We start from the raw sequence: 26997 nt of genomic DNA on the forward strand, positions 1-26997 counted from the left end.
TCGCTCTTCAATCTCCCTGGCAAACGAGCACGCCGCCATTGTGGCACGGCCACGGCGCATTAGTGCGCCTTTACAAGGTGGGAGCATTCAGCGTACAAAGATGGGCACATCCTTGGACAGCCTCACACTGGGGGCCTTCACTTCTCAGCGGCGGGAGGGGGTGCACACTGAGAGGGGTCCCCCCCCCCCCCCCCCCCCCCCCCAGTGTGAGCAAGGCATGCGGGATGATGATGTCATCGCTTGGCTCTGGCCACACCGCCTTACCGGAGACTTCGTCACTCAACTTCATTTAGACTTGACAGACTTCATGTATTCTTCATTTAGACTTCACATGTTTGTCATTTTGACTTTAAGTTCACATAATCTAATTCTAGACATCATTTTGATGACATACAAACTTGATTTCGACTTCACGTGGACTTCATTTAAGTTTCGTGATGTCATCAAGCTTTCATGTTGACTTCATTCACTTTGAACCAATTTCATATTTTCTTTAAACCTCCATGTTGATGTGAAAGACTTGATATAATCTTGCACCATGTTATGCAGAACTTCATTCATGACCTTTAACCTTCATATTAACTTCTTTGACTGGATGTCCACTCGCATTTCTCCACTTTTATTTCCCATACCTGCTGTGTTTGTGAGTGCTCAGTGTCTTCTTTTCTTTCTCCTCTCATCAAGTTCAACTTTTTATACATCCATGATTGATGTCCCGCTCATTTGTTTTCCCCCCCTGGGATTTTTTTAATGACTTTTTTTTTTTTTTTTTTTGGCTCTTATGAAGTCCATCGCTCAGCTCAAGTGGGGCTGGCAGCCTTTGTGTTGGAGGGACGTAAGAGGGGGGCCGCCGGCTATAAATCGCTTGCTGATCTTTGGAAACTGCGTCCGAGCTCCCTGGATTCCGGGAGGTTAACTGGCTAATGATTAGCCACCTCCTCCGGAGTTTCTGGGAATCCCGTTGCCATCGTTCCTTTATATGCCGACATGGATGACATTTTACTCAGGTGGACGTTTGGTGAGGCGAGGGTGTTAGCATTAAAGCAATGTGTTAGCATTAGCGCAACGGATGAGAACAGATTTGAACCTGAGGACCGATTTGTTGCTGCCGGTGAGTGCTCGCGTGATTATTGCTCAGCGCGGATTAGCGGTTAGCGGCTACGACCTGTTTTGTAATTGGAGCAGGACCGAGGGGGTCATACTGAGGGGTCACACAGAGACCAGCAGCATAAGTTCAGTTTGTCTTGACTTTAAGTTGTGGGACTTTTGGGTCCATGATTTAGCTGGTGGCATGCTAGAAAATATATAAGATGGAACTGACTCACTGAACTGAATTCTTGTGAAGTACGTGGACATCTGATATTGTTCTATGCACCGTGATTTTTGACGAGCACAATGTACTGATAAATAAAACTCGCAAAAAGAAAGTAATATTGCCACAAACTAGTAATTTAAAAAAAAAACTGACCTCAGTAAAACTTGACGGAAACATGTAAATATGAAACAAAACAACCACAAAAATATTAGGAAGAAATTATTAGAAAATATTAAATATGTTATATTAAATATGAAACAAAATATTAGGAAGAAATTATTAGAAAATATTTGAAAGAGTTGTTCTTTTGTTACTGTGAGGGTCACAAAATGGCTGTTTTAACTGTCCTTTTTTTTTTCTTTTTTGATTTCCCCCTCGGTGCCATCAGAGGCGTTACGATGCAGGAAGTCAATGAAATGTCTGTCAAAATAAATCAGCGGTCAGATCAAAAGAAGAAACAAGGACTCCTTTGAAAGAAAAGGACATCGTTGCTTTTTCGCCCCCTGTGTGTTTTTGTTCTTCTCCTTTGCACATAATCAATCAGTTCTCTTTCATGCCTCTTTTATTTTTTATTTTTTTCATTCCCGGGAACAAAAGGTTTGATTTGGACCGCCTCGTTCTCGTGTCTGCTGCAATATCCATTTTCATTACAAAGATGTTAGCCTGACTCACGCACACGCACATGCACACGCACCCAAAAATCAAAGGTGACTCGATGGCTGAAGGACAATCACGTCGAGGCCGGCTCGATGCATCGTGACACCTTTTAGCGAATTTAATATAATCATTTAGATTGGTTAATTACGGAAAATGACATCATCTCCATGCAGAACATGTTGCAGCAAGCACATGAGACAATGGCGCTATGGTTAGCATTAGCACGAATAAAAATGTGCTGCCTCTAGGTTCTATCCTGAGAAAGCATCATTTGCAATGTTACGATGACGATAGTGAAAATTATGAACCATTAAGGAAAAAAGCAAAACTGCTTTTATGATGTCTTGAAAACATAAAAACCTTGATGGCCTTAGAAGTCTTTAAATCCTAAAGACTGAAGTGACAGTGTTTGGTCCTGGTTTTCTTCTTTGCTGACTTTGACAGGATGCCAACGCGACAGCTTTTTGATTGATTTTTAAATTGAATCGGCAAATCTCCGCAGTAGCCCATTCCAGCTAGTCACGAGATGACATGGAAAACGGAATCCGTGTATTTATTACATCACGACTGGATCACCACTATCACTTCTTTCTGTTGGAATCAGCCAGTCCGCCTTTAAATGGCCTTAGATGTTTTCAAAGTGCTTGCAAAGTTGAATTTCCTTGTGACAACCAGTTCATATCTTGCTTCTCCAAATCCAAAAAGATGATTTAGCATAAAGGAGGCTGTTGAAATTCATCCGTGATTGACGCATCATGTCGGCATTAGCATTCAGCAGCCAACCGGATTACTGTCCCGCTCCAGAATGACCTCCTTTATTTTATCCAATGGCATTTCTATGCAGTATTAATCAGAGGGAGCTTTTAGGACTGACATTTTTTCCCAACTTTCAATCTTATTTTTTTTCTCTCAGTCTCATTGTGTGACTGCTAATGAGATCTTGGGAGGAATCTTCCATTTCCTGCCAGGCTCGATGGCATTTAACACGAAGAACAGATTGTTTTGACACTTTTCCACACGCATTTCTTCTTGTATATTTTTTCTTTTTTTTCTTTAGCGGGTAAAGCGTGACGGGTAACCAGCGATTGTATTGCGAGACCACAAAGCAATTACACGCGGCTGCAAGCTGTTTGGGTTTTCATTCAGTGACATCACACTGGATTTAATTACATATGAATCATAATCATAATCATTATGATAGCAGATTAGTAGCGTCAAGCTTCGCAGTCTTGCTTTTGTTTAGGACACCGTGTTCTCCTCATTAAGAGTTTAGCAAAGGGAACAAACATTTTATGACATCGACTACATTTTGTCATCTAATTTTGCCACTTTTTTGTAAATGGATTGATTTCAAGCAGCTACTTTGGCTAGCGTCTTTCTTATCCCAAGATATTTGAGCCATAAAAGTACAGAACGTACTGTATATCCCCTTAAAACCTCCGGTGGCAGAATTATATCCCATCGGGTCGTTTCTGGGCTTTCCGAGCAGCGGCAAGAAATGCTAAACCGCTAGCTCGCAAGCTAACAGGCTTGCGGGGCTCTTTTCAAATGGCGGGAAGGAGAGGAGGCTCAGCTAGCTAGCTAACAGCATACTTTAGTGTGATAAATTTCACGTCAATGTGAATGTGATGCGGTAATTAAACGTAAAACTTAAAAGCTAGTCCACTCCATTTAGCAAATTGCTATGTCAGTTGTTCAACTGTTAACAAATCAGTAGTCAATTCGGTCCGCTTAGTGTGGAAGCTGGTTTGTGAGTCGAGGAATGACAGACGTCTCCGTGAATGTCCGAACCTTTTGGCCCACTCTTGTTTTTACACCACCACAACAAATTGAATCCGTCTGCGAAAGTGACTCATTGGTGTTAGCTCAAAGGCACCCTAGTGTGTGTTTGTGTGCGTGTGTCTATGTGTGTGTGCATGTAGTTGTGCACCAAGCTTTTATTAAAGCTGTGCGGCAGTGGCTTGATGAATACCTGCTGTTAAAATCCAATAAGATGGATTTGTGGCTTTTTTCCTGGCTCTTGTTACACCAAGTCATTATCTCTACCCACCCTTTCCTGATCAGCTGTTTGTGTGCGAAGGAGATCAATGGCGTGTCACCAACCCGCCACGCCGTGTCCCAATTGGTCACCGGCGACACGTCGTAAGCATTAGCTGTCGGTGTGAGCCGGTGGAAAGCGCAAAGCGTCGGCGGCGATGAAATGCCAGCGCTCTTAATTGCACCGCTCGCCAGTTTTTATTCTTTTTGAAAAGCTTGACAGGACGGTTCTCGCCCAGAATATAGCAATTTTTTGGGGAAAGATATATTTTTTAGGGGTGGAGTAGGTCTATTGCAATTTTGTTGTGGCAAAATATAACTTTTTGTGATCAATTATTACATTTTGGTGTGCAAATATTGCATTTTGAAAGCTAAATATTAATTTTATGCCATAAGACAACTTGGGCCATAAAATTGTGATGAATATTGCATTTTGAAGTATTTCCTTTTGTGGACAAAAAGGATTTGTTACCACTTTTTTGACCTTTTTTTTTGCAATATTGCACTTTTTAGTCCAGATTTAGCATTTGTTCTCAACTTTGTGATTACTTATTACATTGCTGTGCTCAAATATTAACCTTCTAACCCTACGCCTTCCCAAAATGCTGCTTATCAGTGCTAATCAATAAACACTGCGCTCAACTGTGTCGAGTAGCCCTGCGCAGAGTTCCTAATCTACCGCCTCTGTTGTTTTTGAATGTTGATTTTTTTTTAGCCACGGTAAGCTTTCCCGTTGCCGTGTTTTATCTGAGTCAAGTCAATTTGCCGGCTGTCTTGTAAGGCTGCCCTATAAAATAAAACGTCGCACTCATCCCTCAGCAGTGATCTGCATGCCAACCACTTTGCGGCCTAATAGAAAATGTATAATGCGCCCTCGTCGGCGGCGAGGCTCATGAATAAAAGCGGTTTCGCTGGCACGCACTTGCAGGCCACTCGTAAACATGCTGATGGAATGCAATCAGATTTGTCCCTTTATTTACATAACGTACGTGCTGGTCTGTTTTCCCAAGATTGTTTGTCAAATCAAGTTTTTCAGACAACTTCATCATTTAGTGAGGAAGAAAACAACAAAATATTACATTTACCTGGATTAGCTCATTTGACCATCAAACTATCATTTTAACAGCAACTCACAAAGCTTTTTTGTGGCCTATTCAGCCGTAAAAAAAATTTCGTCAGCTGATGGAGTCGGTACGTCCGACCGCCGCGTGGCGTAAACACGTCCCGGTGGGGGAATGACGACGTCTGGCACGATAACAGCTGATAACGGCTGATAACGGCAGATAGCCATAATTCCTTCATGGTCCCCCGATGTGGAGCATGTGAGGAATCCGGCACACAGATCAACACACAAACAACTGTGTGTGTGTTTGGGGGGGGGGATCCTCACACTCATTTGCCAGTGTGGGAGCTTGGGGGGTGACCTCAATCAGGCCGCGAGCTTACAGTGCCAGCACACAGGATTTGGACGCAATGTTCTTTTTTAAACAATGAGGTCAAGTGTGGTGTGTGTGTGTGTGTGTGTGTTTTATCAGGCATATTGCTTATTGTGCTTACCATTCTTCTTTACACTGCGTCGTACGAACCTGCAGGCGCCCGCATGGACACACCAGGTGTTGCGCAACTGCATACAAAGCCGGCCGTGTTTTTGTAAAATACGATAGTGTGAAACACAGTTTTTGCCTGATTAAAAAATGTTGTTGGTGTTTTTGGGGCGCGTCATTTGATTGGAGTGTAAGTAAGTAGCGAGGCCTCCGTCTCCATAAACGCGGACCGTTAGCCACAACTCAATCAATCCAGCCCATTGATTCAGCGAGGAGATCTCCCCCCTGTTTACGGCGCTCATTTTCCCGCTTAACTTTTTGGGCCAAAGAGCACGGCCGTAAAGTTCGCCCGGCTGTGACTTTACACGAAAGAAAAACACCCGCGCTGGCTTTTAATCGACAGCCGTTAAAATTAACGCCGCATGGCGTTTTACGGCCGCTTTTGTGTCCGCCGATATTCCGCAAAATGACGCAGGAGAGATAGCCGTGATGACCCCTGACCTCATTCTTAATTCTATTGCGAGTCGGTGTTGATTTAAGGGCAAGTAGATAATATTTGGATTTTTTTTTCTTTGTGATATTTTTAAAAAATAGAGGAGAATTGGTACTGATAACTCTTGGCCTGATTCTTGATTCCATTAATCACACTGAGAGTTCCCGCTAGGTGCGTCAGCCCTTTAATTGACACGACGGGGGTGCACGAGGGGGGCGTGGGAGTCGGCATTGATGTGATAGCATGAAAGATCAACGCAAATGTCAGGCAGCCGCCTTTCCTCTCGGGAGGCGGCCCAGCCAGAACTAAGAAAATGTTTCCATTTCTTGCCTGTGATTAGGAGCAGCAGACGATTGAACAAGAGCAGCCGTCATTTCAAATCGGGATATGATGAAATCTCATTTTCTCTTCTTTGCTATCAGGTCTTTTTTTTTCTTTTTAACCAAATTTCATTATTTTTTTTTTTAGTCAGTTATATCGGGTAAGTCAAGTGAGAACACGTTCTCATTTACAATAACGACCTGAAGTCAAGGTGTGTGAAGTGTCACGCCCAAGGCCACGACGACACATGACTCGGACAGAAATGGGTTCGAACCGCCGACCCTCCGGTTACCGATCGACTCGCTCTACTGCCTGAGCCACGGCCGCAAGCACTCGACCCGGATGGCGACGCTTGCCGGCGGGTTGCCGTGACAACTCGCTGGCAGCTGCTGCGAGGCTGCGCCTTTCTGATTTAGAGGCTGCCATCTGGACCTAGATTGATTTTTTTTTAAATAAAAAAAACGACAGATCAGCTCGTTACCTTGACGATCTTAAAACGCTTTACAGCAACGAGCGGCCCGGACCTCATTTTTAGCTCGAGTTTTTGTTGTTGCTTTAGACTTGGACGGTTGTCTGACATTTTCATTGTAGGGTCATTTGGAATATTTCCATTTTTGTTGTTTTTTTGGCTTGTGATTTGGTCAGACAGCTCTCATAATTTGAACCGAGTATATAAGACAGATGGCCAATGCTTAATTGTGAAAATGGCAGTGAAGTTTGATGGTTTGCAGGGAAACATCAAACTATTTGTAAAATTCAGCCCCCGAAGCCAGTTTCACCTAGCAGGATGGAATTTGGTGGAAATGTCTATCATGAGTAGACCCACAAAAAAGTCTCAAGAAGCCAAGCCAGAAAATTCACAGCAAATCTGCCGTTCTTGTTCAAAGCGGCCATTTCATGATCAAATTAGCCATTACCAGAGGCCCTTAAAATGTAAACTACACCTCCATCTTTTGTCCAATTGTGCCCAAATTTGATGTGTGACACTAAATTGTGAGCCATTTTCTTTTTTATTATTGTGTGTGGGCGTAGCATGGCGGTAAACTTTGATGACTGTTCCCTGAAAAGCTCCCGACAAGTACACCAGCAGCAGCAGCAGCAGCAGCAATAATGAGAAACTTTTATTGATTTTTAAACACAGCTTTTTTTTGTGGGTTACTCCATTTACGGTTCGATCCGGCTAATAATATTTATTGATGGAGGCATTAGTGAAGAAAACTCCACCAAGTGCAGTGGTTTCTAAACTTCATTGTGTGAAGGCGATGGCCTTCACACATATGTTATTCTACACCATTCTCTATTATTATTATTGTGTGAAGGCGATGGCCTTCACACATATGTTATTCTACTTTATTATTATTATTATTATTCTCTTTTATTCTCCACACTTTTTTGTCCCGCTTCTTCTTCCACAAAATTCATCCGATTCACTCCATTCCACTTTTCACGTATTCCAAATATTCACGACATGAGCGCTTCCATTTTTCTAATTCCGAAAATTTTCCGTTTTCGCAAAATTCCCAGAATTCCGACAAATTTTTCCCCATTCATTCTTAATGTAACATTCGACATTTCACAAAATTTCGTTTTTCACCTCTCATTTCTACATTTTTCAACCGATTCAACCCATTCCAACTTTCAACTGTTCAACCTTTTGCCTACCTATTCCACAACTTCCCACTTACCAAAAACTTCACATCTTTTATTTTGAAATTCAACCAAATTTCTCTAAAATTCCGTTTTTCTACTCTAATTTCTACATTTTTCAACCGATTCAACCCATTCCAACTTTCAACTGTTCATCTTTTGCCTACCTATTCCACAACTTCCCACTTACCAAAAACTTCACATCTTTTATTTTGAAATTCAACCAAAATTCACTAAAATTCCGTTTTTCTACTCTAATTTCTACATTTTTCAACCGATTCAACCCATTCCAACTTTCAACTGTTCAACCTTTTGCCTACCTATTCCACAACTTCCCACTTACCAAAAACTTCACATCTTTTATTTTGAAATTCAACCAAAATTCTCTAAAATTCCGTTTTTCTACTCTAATTTCTACATTTTTCAACCGATTCCACCCATTCCAACTTTCAACTGTTCATCTTTTGCCTACCTATTCCACAACTTCCAACTTACCAAAAACTTCACATCTTTTATTTTGAAATTCAACCAAAATTCACTAAAATTCCGTTTTTCTACTCTAATTTCTACATTTTTCAACCGATTCAACCCATTCCAACTTTCAACTGTTCATCTTTTGCCTACCTATTCCACAACTTCCCACTTACCAAAAACTTCACATCTTTTATTTTGAAATTCACACCCAATTCCTTTTTCCTTTCTCATTTCTACATTTTTCAACCGATTCAACCCATTCCAACTTTCAACTGTTCATCATTTTCTACCTATTCCACAACTTACCAAAAACTTCACATCTTTTATTTTGAAATTCACACCCAATTCTCCAATATTTCCTTTTTCCCTTCTCATTTCTACATTTTTCAACCGATTCAACCCATTCCAACTTTCAACTGTTCATCATTTTTCTACCTATTCCACAACTTCCCAAAAACTTCACATCTTTTATTTTGAAATTCACACCCAATTCCTTTTTCCCTTCTCATTTCTACATTTTTCAACCGATTCAACCCATTCCAACTTTCAACTGTTCATCATTTTTCTACCTATTCCACAATTTACCAAAAACTTCACATCTTTTATTTTGAAATTCACACCCAATTCTCCAATATTTCCTTTTTTCCTTCTCATTTCTACATTTTTCAACCGATTCAACCCATTCCAACTTTCAACTGTTCATCATTTTTCTACCTATTCCACAACTTCCCAAAAACTTCACATCTTTTATTTTGAAATTCACACCCAATTCCTTTTTCCCTTCTCATTTCTACATTTTTCAACCGATTCAACCCATTCCAACTTTCAACTGTTCATCATTTTTCTACCTATTCCACAACTTCCCACTTACCAAAAACTTCACATCTTTTATTTTGAAATTCACACCCAATTCCTTTTCCCCATCTCATTTCTACATTTTTCAACCGATTCAACCCATTCCAACTTTCAACTGTTCATCATTTTTCTACCTATTCCACAACTTCCCACTTACCATAAACTTCACATCTTTTATTTTGAAATTCACACCCAATTCCTTTTTCCTTTCTCATTTCTACATTTTTCAACCGATTCAACCCATTCCAACTTTCAACTGTTCATCATTTTCTACCTATTCCACAACTTCCCACTTACCAAAAACTTCACATCTTTTATTTTGAAATTCACACCCAATTCTCCAATATTTCCTTTTCCCCTTCTCATTTCTACATTTTTCAACCGATTCAACCCATTCCAACTTTCAACTGTTCATTATTTTTCTACCTATTCTACAATTTACCAAAAACTTCACATCTTTTATTTTGAAATTCACACCCAATTCTCCAATATTTCCTTTTTCCCTTCTCATTTCTACATTTTTCAACCGATTCAACCCATTCCAACTTTCAACTGTTCATCATTTTTCTACCTATTCCACAACTTCCCAAAAACTTCACATCTTTTATTTTGAAATTCACACCCAATTCCTTTTTCCCTTCTCATTTCTACATTTTTCAACCGATTCAACCCATTCCAACTTTCAACCTTTTGCCTACCTATTTCACAACTTCCCACTTACATTCCCCGAAGAAGTTATTCATACATTTCGCCTTCACACGCAATTTCTCCAGAAATTGCACATTCTAGTTATTATTATTATTCTCTTTTATTCTCCACACTTTTTTGACACGCTTCTTCTTCCACAAAATTCATCCGATTCACTCCATTCCACTTTTCACGTATTCCAAATATTCACGACACGAGCGCTTCCATTTTTCTCGTTCCGAAAATTTTCCGTTTTCGCAAAATTCCCAGAATTCCGACAAATTTTTCCCCATTCATTCTTAATGTCACATTCGACATTTCATAAAATTTCGTTTTTCACCTCTCATTTCTACATTTTTCAACCGATTCAACCCATTCCAACTTTCAACTGTTCAACCTTTTGCCTACCTATTCCACAACTTCCCACTTACCAAAAATTCCAAATTTGAAATTCAACCAAAATTCTCTAAAATTTCGTTTTTCTACTCTAATTTCTACATTTTTCAACCGATTCAACCCATTCCAACTTTCAACTGTTCATCCTTTTGCCTACCTATTCCACAACTTCCCACTTACCAAAAATTCCAAATTTTCAAATTTGAAATTCAACCAAAATTCTCTAAAATCTCGTTTTTCTACTCTAATTTCTACATTTTTCAACCGATTCAACCCATTCCAACTTTCAACCTTTCGCCTACCTATTCCACAACTTCCCACTTAACAAAAATTCCAAATTTGAAATTCAACCAAATTCTCAAATTTCGTTTTTCTACTCTAATTTCTACATTTTTCAACCGATTCAACCCATTCCAACTTTCAACCTTTTGCCTACCTATTCCACAACTTCCCACATACCAAAAATTCCAAATTTGAAATTCAACCAAATTCTCCAAAATTTCGTTTTTCTACTCTAATTTCTACATTTTTCAACCGATTCAACCCATTCCAACTTTCAACCTTTTGCCTACCTATTCCACAACTTCCCACTTACCAAAAATTCCAAATTTGAAATTCAACCAAATTCTCCAAAATTTCGTTTTTCTACTCTAATTTCTACATTTTTCAACCGATTCAACCCATTCCAACTTTCAACCTTTTGCCTACCTATTCCACAACTTCCCACTTACAGAAAATTTGAAATTCGACCAAATTCTCCTAAATTCCGTTTTTCTACTCTAATTTCTACATTTTTCAACCGATTCAACCCATTCCAACTTTCAATTGTAATTCCTAATTTTCAAATTTGAAATTCGACCAAATTCTCCAAATTCTCGTTTTTCTACTCTAATTTCTATATTTTTCAACCGATTCAACCCATTCCAAGTTTCAATTGTAATTCCTAATTTTCAAATTTGAAATTCGACCAAATTCTCCAAAATTTTGTTTTTCTACTCTAATTTATACATTTTTCAACTGATTCAACCGATTCCAACTTTCAATTGTAATTCCGAATTTTCTAATTTGAAATTCGACCAAATTCTCCAAAATTTCGTTTTTCTACTCTAATTTCCACATTTTTTAACCGATTCATCCCATTCCAACTTTCAATTGTAATTCCAAACTTTCTAATTTGAAATTCGACCAAATTCTCCAAATTCTCGTTTTTCTACTCTAATTTCTATATTTTTCAACCGATTCAACCCATTCCAAGTTTCAATTGTAATTCCTAATTTTCCAATTTGAAATTCGACCAAATTTTCCATAATTTCGTTTTTCTACTCTAATTTCTACATTTTTCAACCGATTCAACCCATTTCCAACTTTCAATTGTAATTACAAATTTTCAAATTTGAAATTCGACCAAATTCTTCAAAATTTCGTTTTTCTACTCGAATTTCTACTTTTTTCTACCGATTCAACCCATTCCAAATTTCAATTGTAATTTCAAATTTGAAATTCGACCAAATTCTCCAAAATTCCGTTTTCTACTCTAATTTCTACATTTTTCAACCGATTCAACCCATTCCAACTTTCAACTGTTCATCTTTTGCCTACCTATTCCACAACTTCCCACTTACCAAATATTCCAAACTTTCAATTTTGAAATTCACCACCAATTCTCCAAATTTTCTACATTTCTCAAGTAATTCAACACGTTTCAACGTCATTCGGCAGCATTCCCCGAAGAAGTTATTCATACATTTCGCCTTCACACGCAATTTCTCCAGAAATTGCACATTCTAGTTTGGATTTGAAGTTCATATGTATGGTGGTACTTTTTTTTAGGTTGTGTTTCACACAAAACAATAGTTTCTCACCAAAAAGTGGAGCAAATAAGTTTTTTTTGTACTATTCTTATTTTTAATATTAATAAATGTTTTCCCTTTGCAGCTGCATCCCACTTGGCGGTTAAAGGAGCGGTCGTCACCATGACAACGTCCATGGCCGGCCTCCTCCTGCTGAGGCTCCTCCTCCTCATAATCCCGTCGACGGCGGTGGCAACGGTTCTTCCCAACGCTACGTCAGCGTTCTCGACGGTGTCGCTTTTTCAGCCGCTCACCCAGCCCGAGTGCTCCAAGAAAGAACATCCCAAAGTATCCACACAAGGTTAGACGTCCATGTTTGCTGTCCTTGGCCGTGTGAGCGAGATAAGGCTTTAGGTTTTATATACAGTATATATATTGGATTATACTTTGTGATTAGAAGAGCAGCACAAAGTTAGTATTGGTCCTGTAAAATGGGTTCTTTTGTGTTGGTTCTTTAATTGGCACCAGTGAAAATGCGGCCAACAGTACGTGAGCAAACACGCACAAATTGTTGTGTTTGTTTTGGGTGTTGTGTTGTTTGTCTGCCGTCTGCCCCAAAAAATGAAACCAAAATTAGCTGCAACTGAGCATGAAAAATTGAAAGACAGAAACCTGGAGCTGGATCGGCTATAGCATAAAAATGGCATCAGTAGAGCCACATCTTCAAAGCTGTCCTTTGACACAGTTGTCCTTCGGGTCTTGGGTCGATTGCAATTTTCGGAAAGTTTGAAGGAGATCACTCAACATCTGCTTTTCTGTCCAACCTCCATCATAACGGGTCTAGGGATCGGTTGCCATGGTGACCATGTTCTCTTGGAAGCCACAGCGGTGCTCGGAATGGGGTCCCCGAGCCATTTGGCTGTTTTTAGGCTGAACATTAGCAAATAGACGCTTCAAGTCATCACGTACAATCTGGAAACAATTTGGCAATTGAATCTGAATTGAAAAAAAAGCGAGTCGAATTAGCCTTAGCTAAAATTGTATGTTGTCAAGCAACTGTTAGCCTAGCTAACCATTCTGGATGGATTTTGTGGTAGAATCCATTTAGCAACCCGGTTAGCATGATGTCATTGGGAATGAAATGTGCTAGCAGACTTTCTAGGTAGCGCTCGGGCAAATTTACTTTCCAAGTGATTTGCTTTGTTTTGTTTTTTTGTGACTCTCAAGGCACTGCTTTTTGCAGCCGGCTATTTTTTTTAGTGAGTAGATAATCTACGCACGCAACAATATCCGTTAAGATGAAGCGGCTATTCCTCCTGGGATCCAAAGGGAGACGGTTGCGCTCGTTTTAATGCCACCTTTGGAGACGAAGTAATCCAGTGAATAAGCGCCCACGTCGTCATGCTCTGTTTTCCCCTCAAATCACGGCAAACTCCCGAGAGAATTGAGCAGACACAAAGATATTTATTTTGTCTTTTTTTTTTCTTCTCCCCCTCCGTTTCCGCGCTTTCCCGCCTGCCGCTCGAGTCTTTCTTCATCTAATTTGCTCCGTCTCGTCTCCTCGCCGCAAATACAACAACGCTTTGCATCACCTTGTGAACCGCGCGCCGGGGTAATAAAGGCGGGCGGGCGGGAGGGAGAGCGAAAAAAAGAAAAAAACAAAGCGCGACGCAGCGTTCTTCAGTCTTGATTACCGAGGCGGCCCTAATCGGAGCTGCCGCGCGAGCGTTTGCGGGCCATCAATCATGCCGTTGGAAAGGCCGCGACGGGACTGGCGCTTTGTAAGTTGGAAGAGACGACGGCTCGAGACTGGCTTTGAAAGAACAAGTCGTTAATACGGCATAATAAGTCTCCTATCGATAGCCATCGATGCTAACGCAGCTAATGCTGCCCTTCAATCAAAGTCAACTTTTTATCCCATTTATGTTTCATTGCCGTGTTAATAATTTCCGATTTAGAAGGTGCCACGGAGGAGTTTTTTCCCTTCTTTCTCTCGGCTGCTTTAAACAATTCCAAAGTCTTTTAAAGCCGGCGAGTCGGAGAGGAAATCAATGATATAAATCCCGGCTTTCATTGCAATGCTCTGCATTAGCATGCTAAGGCTAAAAATGAAAGCGAGAAAAGACAAATGTTTGAGTTTGGTTATGGTGACAGAATGACTTGACTTGCACGCTTAAAAGTTTGGAGATCACTTATTTTGTAGAGTTCAGCTTCAGCAGAGTTGTGTGTTAACACAAACTTGCCACCATCAGTCCCAAGTGTCTTGGAATAAATACTCTCTGTAAAGCTACTTTTGCAAGAGAGAGAATTAGAAGTGACTCTGCCAGGGCCCGTAGCAGTCGCCGAGGTCGCCGGCCTAGTCGCCGCAGATCGCTAACGAAAGACATGCCAAAGACTTTTGTTGTGAAAGTCACCAAGTACTGATTTATTTTGAAAGTGTCCTTTCTCTCTGTTATTGGGATAGCCAATGTGAACCAATTGGATTTTGTAAAAAATAAATTAAAATAAAATGTTTCAAATACAAAAATTAATTCATACCATTAAATCAAAATGAATCCGCTGTAACATTACAAAATATTAAACAAGTGAAGTTGTCGTCAGCGCAAAGCATGGCAGCAAAATAAAAACCGAAACTAACGGTCGGGGTTGGCAAATAAACGGTGAGAGAAGCGGGAGTTCAGTGAGGGGTGGGCGGGCGGCTGCTTTACGATCCCAGCTGTGGGCCGCTTACGAGGGGATTGAACCGGCGGTGCATATAAAAAAATCTTGTAAGCGGGAGGATAAACGCCAATCATCCTCACTGCAGGAATTCTCAGCAGACGAAGGTTTACTGTTTTTTTAAGGAGAACAACAAGCGGGCGGGGCCCACTAACACTTTCTGATTGAAGATTAAATACTCGACAGAGTCCTTTTCTTTTACTGCTCACCTTTGTTTGTCTATGGTCGTTTCATTCATGCGACACTACGCCGGGCTATCTAAACACAGAAACAGACAACATACACTAACGATGAACCGATTAAAACTGTCGAAAACCAAGAGCCCGTATTTACAAAACAATCGTCAAGGGCCAATAAGAATTTGCAGATAGCGTTCAAATGATGCGGCGTTGTTTAATTTGGCACTCAAGTGTGATAAACAGTACAAATAAATAGAGTCAAGGATGAAAAACCTTCCATAAATTGTATTGTAATTTGTAGTAGATAATTCATGAAATTACAAGTGAAAGAAAATATGCGCCGTCAAGCTATGCTAGGCTATGCTAATAACTTTGTCTTCCCCTCAGTGCTCAGTCCGTGGATGTCCACGTTTTCATGGGCCGGGGTACGAGATTTCTCTCAGCTGACCCTTGACCTTGCCCGGAACGAACTCATTGTGGGCGCCAGGTGAGACAATACACACACACACATCAGGATACGTGCACACACACACACACACACTGATACACTTTTTGCCCTCTTGCAGGAACTTCCTGTTCAGGTTGGACCTCAGCAACATGTCATTCATCCAGGTAAGAGCATCTTGGCTTTGTCCCATGACATAAGTATTTTGTTATGGTCTTGTAAGCATGTACAAGATGTACGTTGACCTTCACAATAAAAGCCCAAGGGCAACCACACAGCACTAACGTTAACAATGAAAGTCCTCGATTGACATTTAGGGTGCTGTCTGGTTTGTGGAGCTTTTACGATTTTTTAAAGTCACTGCGAGGTGAGACGTCAGTCAGATATTTTTAGAAACAATTTCCTGCTCGCCGGTGACACAAAGATGGCGGGAGCCAAGGCCACATTATTGCTTTTCGGAAGCTGTTGTGTGTGTCCGCGTTTTTGTGTCTGTGTGGTTGTGGGCATCTGTGTGCGTGAGTGTGTGTGCAAGTGATTCACGGACATTCATTAGAGACATTCCAGAAGAATCTAGCTCAACACCTGAAGCACCATCCAGACACGGAGGGCCACAGGTTATTGTGCCGTTGCTGATGATGGAGGGAGGGAGGGATGATGTAAGGGGGGGTGCAGGCTACCGAGGCGAAGCCCAATGGAACTCAATTGTCTACATTAGCGAGCAGGCAAGCTGCACTGCAAGAAATAAAACACGCACACATGCTCGTACATGGTGACTTTCATAATAAAAGCCTTGAGTGAGCCGCTTCCATCTTGAATAATAAGTCACACTTTCAAACTTGAACTTAATTGTTCCACTTTGCTTGTTTTTATGATCTTGCATTAAAAATGTTAGATTGGGAGCCTTTATTGTAAAAGTGCAGCTGCAAGTCTTGGAATGAACACAGATGTGATTTACTTTGTTGAAATATATTTTTCCCATTACAGCAATTGTGAATATTCTAAACAGCCTAGGTAATAATCTACAGTCATCCAGAAAAGATCCTCTTAAAGGATGCATCGCAGTGCTCCCACTCAGACTTTCCCCAGGCGGCCCACGGCATTAATTTTTTTTTCTGCTCCTTCTGCTATTTCTTTTTCTACTCCTGTGTTGCCGCGTGGGATGCGGGCCGGCGCCGCATTTAGTACCGGGTCTGATGCCTGATTGCCGCCCACCTGCGCCCGTTGACAGTGTGCCCACTCGGAGGTGCCCCCCCCACTCACACACACACACTCGTCCTCCGTCACCACTGTGGAACAGCAGGAGGAAGGTGGTGGGAGGTGTGTGTGTGTGTGTGTGTGCGGGCTGTATAAGTATGTGTGGGATGAATGATTGGAAAAAAAAAAATCAAGTGTCTGATAGGAGCAAAAGAGGAAAATGAGCCTTTATGCATTTCTCATTATTTGCGTCTTTGCATAAACACTCGCATTCATAACCTGCCGGAAACTCATAACAATCAGATTAAAAAACAACAACAACAATAACAACATCTGTTCATCATAATGGATATTATTACTCTGTTGATTCAGTTCCCAGGAGTGCACGAGCAGCGAAAAACTCATCCTAAATGGCTTTATGAAGCTCACTGGCAGCGTTTTAAGTAACATCTTCACGGTCATGCAGGTGGGAATGCACATCGCTTTTTATATGGAAGGAAGGAAGGAAGCCAGAAGGAAGGAAGGAAGGAAGGAAGGAAGGAAGGAAGGAAGGAAGGAAGGAAGAACGAACGGCAGCTAGCTAGCTAGCTAGCTTTTGGCTCCACTGGTTCTAAATCTAAAATGTTTGTCTCTTGCTTTTTAGTAAACCTGCCCGGACTTGCTTTTGAAGTGATTAATCTGTAATCTGGTTTGTTTGTTTGTGGTGTCTGGTGAGTGAGCGTCGGTCCGATAATATCAGCGAGGATAATAAGAAGAAAAAGAAAAAAGGGAGTTTGGAATGTCAACACAGTGGCTATTCCGTATCTGCCATTCGCTTATCTTGTTTTCGCTCCCACGTGCTGCTCGGATCATCTCGTACGTCAACGGAGCAAACTCCCAGAGCCCCTCAGATGATCGCCAAGATGATAACTTGACATGTTTGCGGTGATTTGTGTTTGTTGGCAGTGCAGCTCGGCCATTTTGTCCATTTTTGATTTTTTTTTAGCTGTTGAATGACCCACCTAAACCCGAATCCAATCCCGACCCTCAATCCAGTCTTCGTTTTGAGTTCGGTGACAATGGTTTGGGAAAATGAAAGTTTATTCTGAATTATTATTTTTTTGTTTTTGTAGTTTCCAAACTTTTCCAAGTTCACCTTTAAACCCGCCAAGCATCCTAAAAAGCTCTCACAGCTGTGTGGACAAACCTTTGAGTTTGAACGCGTTTCATCTCAATCTGGTCCTGGAAACGGGAAGTGGTCCTCGTTCCAACGTCGGCAACAACGGGCGGTCTTTGAGAACTTTGCAAAACACCGTTGGGAAAATAAATGCAGCTGTTGTTTTAGATGCCGTGTCTGCGCTCAGGAGTCCCGCTGGGCTCGAGGTGGAGGTCTTCAAGTCTTTCCATGAGATCTTTCTTTGAGGTCTTTTTGTCAAGTTTTCTTTTTTTGCTTCGTCTTTCCCTGACCTTTCTTCTCCATACTTTTACTCGAGGCTTTCTCATCTCTAGGATATCCTCTACCTTTCAAATTCTCCTCAAAGTGGTTTTGTAAGATCCTTTATGTGAGGTCTTGTCTGGGGATGTTTTCCTAATGTCTCCCCTGGTGGACCTCCTGTCGGGTTCCATCCTTGTGCACAAGGACACGCAGCTGCAGCCAGTGACTTGTGAAGTCCGGAGAGCTTTTGTGGAGAGAGAAAAAGGGGGAAGAGAAAGCTGGAAGCCGAGCGTTTCGCAGCTTGGCAGCTGATTTCATTCACAGCCGCCTTGCTCTTCAATTTGTCGGTAGATTTAATTATTGATACGTCCTCCGAGGGAACGGAAGAGTGTCATGTAGAATGTGAGCCGTGTACATTAGTGCCGAAATGATCCATGTCCAGTGGAGATGATTTTTTTTTTTTCATTTTTCTTCCCGGTCGACGACAGAGCGATGTTTACATTATGGCGGTTGGTGTGTCAAATCAAATGTCGACGCCTGACCTTTAAAACGATGACGCTCGCCAAAATGGGGGTGAGGGGAAGTAAGATTTTTTTTTTTTTTTTAACACTGATTCTAATATGAGCACGGGTGTCAAGCAGAACTCTGCAGAGCCTTCTCATTATGTCGGAGGTATATCATATGATACCCTCTACAAAATGACATTTTATTTCATATTTAATAATTGTATGATTAAGATCGACACTCGGCTCCATTCTGAAGAAATCGAGGAGCTCCTCTAACAGCATGTGCAGTATGTTCATATTAAATCTCAGAATCGTTTTTATCATAAGATTAATAGTCACTTGATTTGTTGCTTTTTTTTAAATTATGTCATAGTTTTTTAGTTACATGCTTCAATAATTAATTAATTGGTAAATTAATTAGTTTGTTTATTCGAGGGTATTTAGTTTTTTGTTGGTTAGGAATGTGGCCTTTTTTCATCGTTTCGTGTTTTTGTCAATTCATCATTACTAAGTTAGTTGTTGAGTTGGTCAGCTGGTTAGCTAATTTAATGTAGTTAGTTATTTGTTAGTTTGTTCTTTGGTTGTTTAGCTGTTTCCTTAATGAGTTAGCTAATGAGCTAATTGCCCAATTAGCAAGTTTGTTTGGTTGGTTGATTAGTTGGAGTCAGCCAGTTGGTTAGCAGGATGTCATGAGATGGTGTACCTAATCAAGTGTCCGGTGGTTGTAGAATACGATAGAATACAGTGCTCCTACAGTTTGGGGGAGGAGGTCCCCCACCGGGCCAGACATGGAGTGGGAGGCAGCAGAGCGAGCCGTCTCACGCCGAGCGCCTCTCTTCACCTCTGCGCGGCAACTTCCTGTCGTCAGGTACGAGCGCCGCTGGCTGCCGGGGGACTGGAAAGACACACTTTTCCGCACCACTTCTCCTCCTACACAATTGCTGCTTTTAGATTAAGAAAAAAAAAAAAAAAAGCAAGCATTTGCTCCCGGTTGACTCGGCTACTGGAGTTGCCAAAGTGTGCCAATTTATATTCATGATTCCATCATACATTTGGAATTTTCCAAAATGGACAGAAAGACTTGAGTAGCACTGAGCTGATGCTGGACTCAAGCTACCTTTGATTAGGCAGCGACCAATCGTGGCTTCGGCACCTGTCAATCAAGATGGTGGCTCGCCCCCTTCCTTGGCGGTCAAGCTCTGTGACTTGCTGACACCAAAACAAAAACAACCGACTCCTCTTGACAGCCCCTGACAGTCTGATGGGATGACGTCACGGTCAACACACACACACACACACACACACACACACAAAGAGGCAGTCAGATGCCTGTGCCATGAATCACTGCTCGGGGCATTGCCATTTCTTCAGTCTCGTCTCCAAGGATCCCTGTCGGCTTAACCCGCTGACCTTCACTGCAAATAGACCCCCCCCCTCCCCGAACCGCCCCCTCAAAATACAAACACACACACACACAACCCATCTCTATCAAGCTCGTCCTTGCCACTCTGGAGAAAAGCCAAAGCCCTCGACCCCCCCCCCCCCCTCAGAATGCGAGCCAAAACCTGAATGAATGCAATCAGCAATGCAATCTGGGAAATGAGCGGCCGGCCCGTAGGTCGCTTTGCACTTTGCACGAGAAATACGGCCATTTGTCTCAAATCCAATAAGGGTTCATTTTGGGTCGTTTTCTTGTTGTTCTCTTTGGCGTGACTAATGCTTGTTTGGCCTTTATTTAGATTTCTTTCTTTTCAATCCCAATTGATGCAACAGGCATTTCTAGGTATTAGAAAAATCCTCTTTATTTTATTCTTAAAGTGAATGGAGTGCGCGTAGGTGAGCGGAGCGGCACGTTGTGTATTGTCCTCTCCGGCGAGCACGCATGAATATTAAAGAGTGTGATTTCCTGGCGGCCGCACAATGAGGCTCATAATTGAGCGTGCGCTGTCCTCGGCGTGCTACATTCCACACAATTAAAGGCAGCTCTGCTTCCCTGCCACCACATTTTACTTTTATTTGCTTCTTCTTCCACCGCAACATTTTGATTGCGTGCGCCCCGAGCCCGAGCCGAGCGTTGGAGTTAATTTCCCACCATTAGGCAAGGCGACAAGCTAACCTGACAGCGCATTCTTCCCGTTTTCATCCGCCGCCGCACATGAAACAACACGCCGGCATTTGCATAAAACACAATCTGTGGCAAAGGGGGGACAATGGTGCCGGGGTGTCACAGCGCGCTAATCAAGGCTTAGACCACATGTGGCGCCGCGCTGATAAGAACAACATTGCCAGGCAGTCACAAATAAGTCGAACCGGTCGGTCATCGTCGGCCGCTACCCGCCATTAAGATTCAGCGCAGGGCCTTGTTGGTTATTTTTAGTTTGTTGGGTGGTTGTTGGTAAGTGATCTGGTTAGTGTTTTGATGAGTTCATTAGATTGAAATGGGGAGGTGGTTTACTTTTAGCCATTTCAGTTGTTAGCCAGTTTGTGAGCTCATTAGTCGCTTGCTTAGTTGTGTGGTTTGTTTGTACGTTAGTTAGCCAGGTCATTTCTCGGTTTGTTGGTTCATTGGTCATTTACAGGTAGTTCGTTCTAGTTAGTCTTGATCAGGTGGTCGTTGGTTAGTTTGTTAGTTGATTAGTATTTGTTGGCAGGTTGGTTGTTAGTCGGCTTTTTCGTGAGGTGGTTGGTTGTGAGGTTTTCTAATTTGGGTGTTTGTCAATTTGGTTGGCGATCTCGTTCGATAGTTAGGTGGTTAGGGTCTTTGTTTGCCATTTTATCAGTTGGTTGTTAGTTAGTCAGTTAAAAGCCACACGACCGCTTTGGATGCAGATTTAGATGACGGCCAGTGTGAATTCAGGTCATGGTTGTCGTGCAAAATGATGACAAAATGGTGACGTGTGATAATAACTTTGTTCAAGGCTGTGCGTGAGCGTTGACGTGCTGATGAATGCTTCTAAGAAGGGAATAAGTCATTATAAATGTGACTAATTAGCGTATGCTTTCTGTTCTGGGATTAGAGATCCCAGACGGAGAGGAGGGAGAAAAAGGAGCGGTCGCCGGATTAAAGTGCTAACGTTGTGTCACCTGGCAAGTCTCTTAAGATCCAATTAAAATTGTGTGGAAGGGCCATTACGAAAAGGAGACGTGTGAAAACAAACCAAGTCAAAAGAAGACCGTGACAACCCCGCAAGAGCGTCTCGCTGAGTGTTTGGGACCGACTGCTTCGTTTTAATTAAAGACCAAGGCAGGTTCTCACACTAATTTGCTCATTTTTGTCATTTTGCGGGAAAAGATACAGGCAACCAATCAGGACTACTGTTGCACGATGAGGGGCAAGATGGCAGCTGTGTCAAAGAGACGAGGCGGGACCATAGTGGGAAATTTGAAAAGCTGTTATTTACAATGTACTCTCTCTCCCTCCCTCCCTCCCTCTCCCTCTCTCTCTCTCCTCTGGTCTCCTAGGCGACGGACTGGGCGCCCGACGACGAGACCAGGAGGTCCTGTCAGAGCAAAGGCAAAACAGAGGTAGGCTCGCCCTGACTTAAAACCTTCGAACCGCTTGAAACTTGCCTTCACTTCAAACTTGCAGAAGTCTATGTAAACACGGCCGCAGAGTAATCGTGTGGAAAATCAACTTTCTCTGATTGTCAGCCACAACTATTAGCTCGTTTGCTGATTTCGATTGGTTTTGTACTGATTGCAACCTTATTCACACAAAGGCGTCCAATCAATTCTCTTTGAAAAATGGCTGCTGACATCGTGTCGCGATGACAAACGACCAACCGTTTTACTTTGTTGATTTTTGTCGTGCAGATTGAGTGTCAGAACTATATCCGAGTGCTGCTTGTCAACAAGACCCAAGTCATGACCTGTGGGACCAATGCCTTCCAGCCCCTCTGCACAATCAGAGAGGTACCAGGCTCCAACGTTTATTTATTTATTTAATTTTATTGTATTTAATTTGATTTAATTTTATTTTCTCTACTACCATATGACTCATTTTGGGTCTTTTTTTAGTCGGAAAAATAAACTTCTGGTGAGTTTCAGATTGTCACAATTTTTCTAACCTTGACTCAAAACAAAGGTCGCCCATCTTTGTTTCTCGAAGTTCTTTGTTTCTTCCCTCAACCAATCAAGAGATGACTTTGTGGCAGGTGGGCAACCTGAGCAAAGTGTTGGAACGCGTGAACGGCGTGGCCCGCTGCCCGTACGACCCTCGCCACAACTCCACGGCCGTGCTGACCGAGCGCGGGGAACTCTACGCCGCCACCGTCATCGACTTCTCCGGACGCGACCCCGTCATCTACCGCAGCCTGGGCGGGATGCCGCCGCTGCGCACCGCGCAGTACAACTCCAAGTGGCTTAACGGTAAAGCGACAACCGAGCGGCGGATCGCTGGCAATTTAATCTGTTGTGTTGATTTCTATCGGACGCGTCGCAAGTTTTAGACTTTTATGCCAGGGCGAGGAGGGAAGTGGAGATGAAAGTGAGGAAGCGTGAACAACTGGCCGACGACATAGTGGGCAAACGTAGATTGCTGATCCGTGAGCAATGGAGACTCCAGCACACACACACGCACACACCTGACTACACACACATGCTGTCAGCGTTACAGAATTGCCTTTCTACCGGATTGGAAGGTGAGAATGAAAATCTCATTTCCAGCGTTAAGCCGCCGCACCGGTTCAGACGGACCCAAGCAGGCGGGAGGATCAAGGTGGGGGCTGGATCCAATCAATCTGTTCCCCCTCGTGGATTGGTCGTCAGCCAGGTGCTGACCGACTCTCTCAGGTCATGTGCCCGGATAGCACAAAGAGCTAACTAGTCGACGCTGTAAACGAGTCAAAACTGAATTTAATCTTGGTTGAGTTTGTTTGTTTTCATTCGTACCCGAAACTAGTTTTGCTGAGTAACTTGAAATTCGGTAGATGACACAAAACATCTCAAGTAGTCAAGTCAGATTTTTCTGATTGCAAGCAAATCCCACAAAGTTGCTTAAGTTTCCCAGAGTCGCATCCGTCACGTCCGCAAGACGGGAGCCCGCCGCCGCCCGTTTGTTTACGGCGCCCCGCGCCGCTCTCCCGCTTTATGGATGATGGCGCATTTGCAAAAATTACGCTTTACGACTCCTCTGTGTTTAGGCGAGATGCGAGGCGCCCGTATCGCTTACAACAAACACAGCGGAACCTTTTCTCTGCTCCGGCAGCTCGCCTCCCAGAAGGAAACAAAAGACTGAATAGAAGGAAATGTGCCGTCTTTTGTTGAATGTCACCTGTGGCAAAACGGAGGCGGCGTATGCAAATGAGTAGAGGACAGTGATTTTTCAAAAATGTCAGTTTAGCACAAAGTGAATTGTGCTCTCTTTTCAGCATGCTGTGGACATTTCACTTTCTCTCCATCGACATCCACCAATTTAGCCTTGATCGATGACAATAGTACCAAACCCAAACGGCGCCACTCATCACGGCGCAAGCGTCCACTTGGACACGAGTCGTCACATGGATTTGCCATCAAAACATCGCGTCCGTCTATCACCCGCTGTTTTTCATCCTCTCTCGTTTACACCTTTGGCACTTTTATTACACGCAATAATAGCCGGGTGCGGGGTCAGCGGCGGAAATGCCTACTGAACCTGAATGCATCAATGCTGGAGGACCCAAAGGAGAGAAGATAAATGTAGCAAATATCTCTGTTCGCCTTTTACGACCACGCGCAAACATCTTGTACTCGTATGTCTTTTTTTTTTTTTCTCTCTCTCTACACCTGAATGCCTCATTTCGTTAAGCAACTGAACATTTGGGAACATGTTTTTACAACAGCTCCTGAGCTCATCAGGCCTCAAACACTGGAGAGTGTCTATTTTTACCACAAGCATCTAGAATTTTGTTTTTTTCAAACCAAAAATACGTACATGGCATTTATATTCGTTTACCCGCTGTAATGACCTTCTCCTTTTCCTCCCTTTGTCCCGGCAGAGCCGCATTTCATCGCCGCTTACGACATGGGCCTGTTCACGTTGTTCTTCCTGCGGGAGAACGCGGTGGAGCACGACTGCGGCAAGACGGTGTACTCGCGGGTGGCGCGCGTCTGCAAGAACGACATCGGCGGCCGCTTCCTGCTGGAGGACACGTGGACCACTTTCATGAAAGCCCGCCTCAATTGCTCGCGCTCGGGCGAGATCCCCTTCTACTACAACCAGTTGCAGAGCACCTTCCACCTGCCCGAGCAGGACCTGATCTACGCCATCTTCACCACCAACGTGTAAGTCACGCCAAAAGAACACGTCAACAAAACTACCTCTGCTAAAAAAAACAAAAAAAAAAACACTTTCACTACGTCTCACACCTTGAGGCCAGTTTTTTTTTAACAACTGCACATAAAAGCCTCACATCTAGAGGACATCTTTCTTAACGACTGTGCCTGAACGCATCACATCTCGCGTGTTATTTTGGAAAGCACCCAAAAGCTTCACATCCAGAGTTTTTTTTACAACAGCAATTGAACACATCGCATCAGCCAGTCTTTTTTTTTTTACAGTAGCTAGGGAATTGACCACTATATCGCAGCTTTTTTTTTTTTTATGACTGAGCGCATCACACCTCTCGAAGGTGACTCCACCCTAACACAACAGTGGCTGTGCATCATCTGCACTTGTTTGTCGAGCAGGCAGAAAAGTGTTTTTGTGCTCTTCTTCCTCCTTTGCAATAATGAACACCTGCTGCGTTTCCAGTAAGTAATTTCCTTTGAGTGCTTTATTCCTGGTACCGATGGTGCGTGCTGTTATTACTCGCCTTCCTTACACTAACTAATGACTCATGACACAAACTTCTCATTAGATGATGCTGCAGTATCAGTAATGGTTTGTTCCAGAATGTTGAGAATTTGTCTTGCAAATACAAAAACGTTGTCCGCTCTCCAGTGAGCTCACTCGCAGATGTTCCGTGTGACTAGAACGCTCAACGTCTCCACATGTCGTTTCACCGACAACGATCCAAGTTGTTCCCATCTGGCTTTTTGTTTTCTATTTGGCGCTGTAGACTGTCAGGGCTGACATTGCGACATCGTGGTCACGTGACAATAACAGTCAACCATTACGATCACGTGACAATAACAAGAAGAGCGAAGATGACTCCTTTCTCCTCCGTAGCTTTTCATCTCCTCCTTAAGATGATGGATTGATCGTGAAAATAATTAGTACCTGTGAAAAGAGGCTTGTCGAAAGTAATGTGAGGGCTTTAGCGTAAGACGCAGGAGAGCGCCACAGCCGCCTTTTAATTAATTGGATGGTGGCTAAAATGCCATTACTTACTAATTATGAGTCTCCATCATTTGTGACTCGCTTGGAATGTACTTTCTATTCGGCTCACTCATCTAGGAGTGGACCTGCCAAAACTGCTGTGGCAACATGAAATGTGCTATGTTGCTTTAAATAATTCATTTCTAGCAAATTCGAAGCATGGACTTTAAGCTAAAATGCTACAAAAACTCCTTGATTGACATCGGTGGGTGTGATTTCATCAAGTGCATCATGTGACTCAGTGAGGAAGTCCAAATGTTTTTTTTAACACTTATTTATGATCTCCGGAAGCAATTACACACACATCCGAGACGCTCTCAGAGTAGGCCGACACCGGCGACGTGCTTTATTTAGCAAGCGTTGCTTTATGTTTTCGTTCAGGTGTTTGCTGACTCATGAATAAATGCCGCCCTTGTTGTGCAGTGTGAAAATATGTATGTAATTCACGAGCGGTGCTGAGCGAGCCTTTTTTTTTTTTTTTTTTTGTCCCCTGCCACACTGGACGTCACTGTGCAGCTGAAACATGGCCTCAGTGTGTTTATGGCTATTTCATTTTCAGCAACAAAATGAGGCTGGACACAGGGAGTCTGACATTTGGCTTTGTAGCAGGCAATTTAGGGTCGTTTTGGCCATTTACGGTCGCCTCTCAAAGACAAACGACTCTTCCTTTTTGCGATCGCTACCGGATTTGGAAGCACGTATACTGAGACAGATGGGCAACGCTAGATTGAGAAGAATTAGAGATTTGGTCATTGCGTTTGGGCGCAACGTGGCAATCACGTTTGATGGCTCACCATAAAACACTAATAACACAGCTCATTAACTTTGAGATTTTTCACTTAGCAACATGAAATTTACTTACCATGTCAATCATAAATGGACCTACAAAAAAGTCTCACAAAAGTACACACAAAGTCTACCAGTTAGTTTCTATGTGTTGGTAAGCCGCCATCTGGTCGTCCTCCCACAAGTCTCGCCGACTCACGCTGGTGACGAACAAGCGTGTGGGCGAGCCTGGTGACAAACAA

The 26997-nt window shown here is 42.6% G+C and overlaps 1 protein-coding gene across 6 annotated transcripts in view; it reads left to right on the forward strand.

The window, feature by feature from the left end:
- The window catches only part of sema5ba (sema domain, seven thrombospondin repeats (type 1 and type 1-like), transmembrane domain (TM) and short cytoplasmic domain, (semaphorin) 5Ba), a 46028-nt gene that overhangs the window by 8073 nt on the left and 10958 nt on the right, over window positions 1–26997 (forward strand). For 4 of the 6 annotated variants that reach the window (XM_037240260.1, XM_037240261.1, XM_037240262.1 and 1 more), the window contains exons 1-8: window positions 973–1111; window positions 12362–12577; window positions 15501–15600; window positions 15680–15725; window positions 22135–22197; window positions 22486–22584; window positions 22827–23040; window positions 24648–24933. In XM_037240260.1, coding sequence (XP_037096155.1) covers window positions 988–1111; window positions 12362–12577; window positions 15501–15600; window positions 15680–15725; window positions 22135–22197; window positions 22486–22584; window positions 22827–23040; window positions 24648–24933 — 1148 coding nt within the window. In that variant the 5' untranslated portion in view covers window positions 973–987. Of the gene's footprint in view, window positions 1–972; window positions 1112–12361; window positions 12578–15500; window positions 15601–15679; window positions 15726–22134; window positions 22198–22485; window positions 22585–22826; window positions 23041–24647; window positions 24934–26997 lie in introns of those variants that run through there. The other 2 variants (XM_037240264.1, XM_037240265.1) reach the window with 1 other exon arrangement.

The sequence above is a fragment of the Syngnathus acus genome, chromosome 21, assembly GCF_901709675.1.
Source record: "Syngnathus acus chromosome 21, fSynAcu1.2, whole genome shotgun sequence".
In the NCBI taxonomy this organism is placed as follows: domain Eukaryota; kingdom Metazoa; phylum Chordata; class Actinopteri; order Syngnathiformes; family Syngnathidae; genus Syngnathus; species Syngnathus acus.